The 6,893-nt window shown below is 42.4% G+C and overlaps 1 protein-coding gene across 1 annotated transcript; it reads right to left on the reverse strand.

Annotated features, from left to right (window-relative positions):
• Nucleotides 1–4,362: 4,362 nt before the first annotated feature.
• Nucleotides 4,363–4,716, reverse strand: LOC124683677. The gene has a single exon (XM_047218148.1). It carries the CDS (start codon nt 4,714–4,716, stop codon nt 4,363–4,365), a length of 354 nt encoding a protein of 117 aa, XP_047074104.1.
• Nucleotides 4,717–6,893: the final 2,177 nt, after the last annotated feature.

A 6,893-nucleotide genomic window follows, 5' to 3' on the forward strand; every position in this document is an offset into this window, starting at 1 on the left:
TACCTCGATCCATTGCGTTGCTTGCTGTTGACGATGTCGAAGATCTTGAACGTGCCATCGAGATCAGATCCTTACGCCTCTAGTTCCCACAGACGGCGCCAATTGACAAGGTATCAACTTGTCAATGCCTATGGATTGTAGGCTAGGGTTTAGTTGGAAGTAGAGGGCAAGTAGATCTCGAAGGTTTCAGCCGAAAAGTACTCGACGATTATGAAAACTAGGGTTTGAAACAATGATTCGATTCCCTCTTCGTCCCTCGACTCCCCCTTTATATAGGAGGCGGAGCCGAGGGATTCGTGTTGTACAAGTTACAGAGTCCGGGACGGTTTCTAATTCATCCCGCCAGATTACAAATAACACTTCCTATTACAACTCTAACTTTCCTTAATATATCTTGGGCTCCCGAATCTTCTTATTCTTCGGGTAGTGGGCCTTCAGCAAACCCCGGGTACTATCTTCAGCAGGCCCATTTGGGATGCCTATGTCAGCGCCACACATAGAGCCTCGCCAAAACGGCTAAGTCCCAGACGCTTTGTCTCACAGTATGTTTTGGCAATTATAAGTGCATGTGTGGCGCCGATGGGAGGGGCGCCACACATGCTGTCACGTCGGATCGGCGCACCAGCTCAGCGTCGAGGGCGCCACGTCGGCTGGGAGAGTGGCGCCAGGGGCGCCACACTGGCATGTGTGGCGCCGATGGGAGGGGCGCCACACAAAAGGGTTAGATGGGTGAAATAGTTTCGCCGGAGGGTCAGTCTGTGCTTTTCTTTCACTTTTAGGTTATTTTTGTGCAAATCGCCTTGAAATTAACCCGTAAGTTCCACAAATCATTGAAGACATAAGTACTGAAGTAAGTTATTTAAATCAAAATAATGAAGTCAAGTTCCTAAAGTATTGTTGCATCCCTAGATGCACACGATCATATTCTATTAAACTAACGAATAATCACTAATATACGAAAGGGAAAGAAAAACTCAAAGCTACATTCTTTATATTGGACTCATGATGGTCATACTCTCGATCATCTACCACTATATCGAGGAATTAGTTCCACCGCTAGAAACAACATGGGTCCAACAAGAAGCGTGAATTCCAAGACAACTCCTTCCAGTTGGGTCGTCGTCCTTAATTGCACACGGATAGGTTAAACCTGGTATTATCATCCACCAAGCGAGCTCAGATTAAATACTTCAACAATTAATTACCTGATCTAGCTGGGAGATGAGCTCAATTGGAAAATTAATATAGGTTTTCACCTGGAGAATACACACATGACACATGTTGTCGAATCCGGCGATGCTACATTCACGTGGAGAATTACTCTAAGAAAATTCCTATAATTACCCCTCTAATCTTTCTCTTGAAAAATCGAGGCATAGTTTGCGGTTAAGTTGTGTTCTTCTTATATTTTATAATGTATTATTGAAAAATTAACCATAAAAGTAAGTAAGGGTGTATCCAACAAACAATAATAGGGGTAAAAGTGTATCCAACAAACAATAACATAGGGGAAACCATTTTAGATAAACGGAATTACGATAACCCATCGTGATACCTATATAGGCTGCAGCGGTCGAAGTATAAGGAACACGATAGATTTCTATGCTCCATAAAGTTTCTTTGAATTGGTAATTAAGGGTGTAATAGGGGTAAAAGTGTATCCAACAAACAATAACATAGGGGAAACCATTTTAGATAAACGGAATTACGATAACCCATCGTGATACCTATATAGGCTGCAGCGGTCGAAGTATAAGGAACACGATAGATTTCTATGCTCCATAAAGTTTCTTTGAATTGGTATGTTTGATTGCATAAGTGCCACATACATGGAATTGACATAAATATTGACCCGTTTGTGTTAATACAATGTAAGGGTGCCTCGGTCTTCCTCGACATCCGCTGAACTGGCAAAATAATTGTTACATGGGATTGTATTTTCCTCATTCGAAAAATGGCGGACGGCTAGTTTAGGAACATTTTCCGCCACTACTCAAGTGAGGTTTCTGTCATTTGACCCACCCAATGTTGTAAATTCTTCGATAACAAAATAGTCCATGTAGAATCACAACCGTGAACTGTTTTTAATACTTTCTTCCATATAGTGCCTCTGTTCCAAAATGAGTGTTGCAACTTTATCTAAAGAAAAATGTATCTAGACATATTTAATGTATAGATACATCCATATCTAGAAAACATTATGATAATTATTTTAAAATAAATACAATAGAAAATAAGAATTTACCTAGTTTGATAGGGACCCGAATTTTTGGCACATGGTGTTATGCACCCCATAAGTCCAAAAATTCGTGATAATTTTAAAAAATGAAAAAAAAATCGGAATCCTCCTGTAAACAAAAGATGATCATGTATTGTACTCGTATAAAATTGTTTGAGCTCGAAATAATTCCCATGGTATTCTAGGCAAAACACAAAAGTGTGTGAGGAATATAACATGAATAGTACATGGACATGGGATTTGTTCGATTTTGTATTTTTTACCCAGGATACAATGATAGGAATTTCCTCGCGAGTTTTTTTATAAAAGTACAATACTTGATCATCTTTGGTTTCCAAATAAATCAGTTTTTTTTTCCTTTTTCTTTTGAATTACCACGATTTTTTTATATATACGGGGTGCTTGGTAACCATGAGAATGGATGTATTTTCCGTTTGATAGGCCTTACTTTCAGGAACGGTATCATGCTAGAAATGATCCTGCTTTATTCGCATAAGGTTGAGTGCTTGTCCCAAAAGTGTGTGATTGTTCAGATCATCCTCCATCAAAAAGTGGTTTGGATCTTTAAATGTTTAGAGCATCTTCAGTCGTTTCTTCCAAACAATATATGTCCAACAAAACCGCTGGATCAGTCGAGTGGGGGCGTCGTAGCTAGGTGCTGCCTTTTTTTAGAGGGGGAGGTTGTTTCCAGCCACGTCCTTCAAACACGGTCCCAAAACAGTTTTTCTTCATTTTGTTTTTATAGTTTCTAGTTTCTAAACACACAAGTAATTTAAGCACATAAATAAATCTATTTTAAAATATTGTTTGTAAATGTACATAAAATGTACCACAAAACAAGTAATTTGAAGTTCAGCTTTATCAAGCTGCCGGCATAGTTGACAATTCTCCTTTGAGCCTCCACAGATGCTCTATGAGATCATTTTATAGTTGGTGATGAGTGTATGTATCACGGATTTTCTGCATGCATGGTGAGAAAATCAGCAAAATCAGTGGGCACTTGGTGATCAACATCCAAAAGAGAACCCTCACACTCATAGGGACCAACATGGCCATTATCTCGAGTCTTGCGGTCACTCCGATGACAATGTTGTGCATAATATCACAAACATTTATCATTTGATCTTGAGACTTGATAAGAGCAAGGTACCGAACAATAGCAAATCGATATTAGAGCACACCAAATACCCGCTCTATATCCTTTCTACAACTATCCTAACGCTTAGCAAAGTGTGATTTCTTCTGACCTAGAGGCTTTGTGTGTATTTTGACAAATGACGCCCATCTTGGGTAGATTTCATCAGCTAGATAGTAGTCTTTGGTATATGTGTGGTCATTGATCTTATAATTGCATGCTAGAGCATGACCTTCAACTAGTTTAGCAAACACCGGAGAACGTTGTAGCACGTGGATTTCACTATCCCACCATATCAAAGTAAAAATGTCAAATCCACATGTCTTGATCTGCCACAGCTTAAAATTCTACACTGCAGTATCTGTGATGCCCTTTGTACAAACCTTGCCAAGAAAACGGACGATTCTTCCATGACCATAGTCGATACTTCCAAGCATCGCAAAAAATCCTCTCGTTGTATTTATTCCATGATCCTAGCAATCTCCGTTTTATTTGACACTTCCAAATAGTATTTCCCAAACTTTCCAACACCGATATGCATAATTTTAAAATGCATTCAATGGCAGTGGACTCAAATATGTTCGTCGTTTGATTGATAGGCGCTATTGATCATGCCGGACCGAAAAGGCTTTGGGTGCGAAGGTGGGCTGTTTATTTTTTTACTCCGGAGCCCTTAAATCTCTTTAGAGGATGGTTTGAAAATGGGACTGAAGATGGTCTTATTATCTCCGCCAGAAATATAAGTTTTTTAGAAAGCTAAACTTAGCTTCCTAAAAGGTTATATTTTGGAACGGGGTAGCAGTTCGAACGAGGCACTACATTCTCTCGTAATTTAAGTAGCTACTTACACACAAAAAGCTTAAGAATATCATCTTAAGATCTTGGATGCATTAGCCCCGCGATTTTAGGCATGTGGAGAAGATGATACCACGTACGTACATCAATATTTACCGGACAGAAAAGGAGCTAATCGATCTGCACCTTGGCTTCACCACAAGCCGTCCACCACCTGGGTGCACTTGCCCTTGAGCCACCTCACGCCGTTCTTCAGCGACACCTTCACCTTCCCCTCCGCGCCGTACACCCTGTACCCCGCCACCCTCCCCTTCCGCCGCAGCTCCGCCGGGGCACTAACGAATCCGCCGCTCCACGTCTTCGCCTTCGAACCGGTCGCCGCCGCCGACGACGAGGAAATGGAAGAAGATGCAGGAGACGGCCATGTGGTGCCGGCTGCCTTCTTGGGCGTGACGTAGGAAGAACTGTAGCACCTCAGCTCGCTGACGGCGCTGGCTGGGGTGTTGTTGCTGCCGCTCTTCTCTGTGCAGGACCTTGACCTCTCCATTGGTGTGTCGGAGGAACCAAGAGGGCAGGAATGGTGTGGTATATATGGTAGATGAATGCAGGCCTCGCTAGCTCTTAAATTTGTAGGAGCGCGGAAGAGGATAGGAGGAGTACCCGCCTTATCTGATCGTACGTTGTACCCCCCAAAAGTTGTGAGTGGGGAGTTCAACGGCTTTGGATTACTGACTACTTTTATGGACACTACAGATGGCATGGCTGCTGTTGACATATGATCCGAACAGTCGTGTTCTGTTCCAGCTTTCCGAGTTCTAGTGTGGTACTAGCACTTCCACATTTCCTGGCCTTGGCCAGCAACGCTACTATGGTAGTAGCACCGAAAGAGATCAAGATCGATGCTGCATTTTCAAGGAAGCATCCGTAAGCATCTGTTCATTTTGGACTCCAACTTTCTCCGTTGCATAAATGCTGCTTTTTGGGACGAAAGCAACTTCGAATTTTAGCTTTTTTGCTTCAGTAACGGCACTGACGCAAAACTATGGGTCTGTTGCGAGGACTGTCGGCACCGATCAGAGTCACACCAGAATTCATTAATGGCTGACGAAGTTCTTCGTTCCGTCCGTGAAATTAGGGCGTATAGTGGACCGCATTACCAGCGATTTTTTCATTATCTCATTTTTCTTAGAAGAGAAAAGTATTGCTACTGCACCCGCTTAAATTGATGATGATGTTCCAAAGAGCCAATCAAATACAATCTGGAGAAAAACAGCTTACAAATACAGCAGACATACTATGTTTCGCAAAAACAAAAATCGCAAGGCAGCGAAGTCTCCAACCACCGGAGTACTCGTTGACCAAGATTTAAGCCAAGCGATACCTATCTATATATCTTATAAGGTAAAACTCATTAACATTTATATATGATTGTCTATTTCAACATGCAAAAGCTATCCACACCATTAATTCTTTTCAACTATCCAATTGTCCATGTCATCCCTCACTCATAGGATATATAAATAAATACATGTTTTACATTGGTTGGCATTTTTAATAACCGTCCACCTCGATCTAATGGTGGTAAATAGATGGAATCAAAGTACCGGAACCAAAATTGTGGGGACGGAACCAAAATCTGTCGAACCGGAACCTTTAATATATTTTACGAATATTATAAAAACGAGCGTCCTTTTGACCGGCCAAATCACCCGATAAGAATGCACGAATCTTAAAGCGACGAGCAATTAACAAATCTACACACATCTTAAGGCAACCAGCAAATTTAGTCTCACTGAAATCTCTCTCGTCTCTCACGGTCACGTAAATCCTCTCAGCCGAGTGGGGTAGACGGGGACGCGATGGAGGGAACATGGTCAGCAAGGGGAGAACCAGTGGCGGAGCCGGGGGACCTGGGTGGCTATCGGCCGCAAGAGGTAGGCGAGGAAGTAACAGGCGCCAGGCGGCGGGGCGGCGAGGGGAGGGCGGCAGCAGCGGAGTTTGTATGTGGTCGGCGAGGGGAGGAGCAGCGGCGGCTGCGGGGGACCTGGGTGGCTGTCGGACGCCAGAGCTAGGCGAGGAAGGAGAGGGCCGCGGCTGCTCAATTTCTCTCGCGCACTCTCAAATTCTTCGAGGCGAAGCAGGCGCTCGACGTCATCCGGTTGATATCCATCGAGGTGCCTTCACAATAAGTTATGCAGAATATGGTCTGGATAATGGCAGCTATTTTCAGTTAGTTCAGAGAATTTGTTCCAGTGTGCACTTGTCAATTTAGTTAGGCATTTGTTTGCATCGAGAGATAGAACCAGAAAGCTTCAAAGCATGCTGGTCTGTATGCTGGCAAGTTATTGTTATTGAAATTGGAATAAGCCCTGAACACCAAGTGCATCTGTAATTATCCAATGGGAGCATTCTCTCGCTCACATTCACACATGAGACCCTAAAGTATTTTTCCATTTAGACACTCTGTCTATATCGTTTTATGAATTATGATGCACATTGAAGTTTATTGTATCAGTTGTATCAAGAGTTGATGGTGCTTCACAACAAGGTAGGTGCATAATATGGTCTCGATATTGGCAGCTACGATAAAGACCATCGTCACGATGACATGAGTAACGCGGTAGCTTATATTGCCAAGTTTGAACGTATTGTATTATGTTTTTTGCCTCATTTTTATGTTGATCTTAATATCTTTTTATGCATTTCACCAGGATTGGTCCAAGC

The sequence above is a fragment of the Lolium rigidum genome, chromosome 1 (assembly GCF_022539505.1).
Source record: "Lolium rigidum isolate FL_2022 chromosome 1, APGP_CSIRO_Lrig_0.1, whole genome shotgun sequence".
Classification (NCBI taxonomy): domain Eukaryota; kingdom Viridiplantae; phylum Streptophyta; class Magnoliopsida; order Poales; family Poaceae; genus Lolium; species Lolium rigidum.

Excerpts from the sequence above, each read along its gene's own strand:
- LOC124683677 (XM_047218148.1), bottom strand. The coding sequence starts at position 4,716 with ATGGAGAGGTCAAGGTCCTGCACAGAGAAGAGCGGCAGCAACAACACC.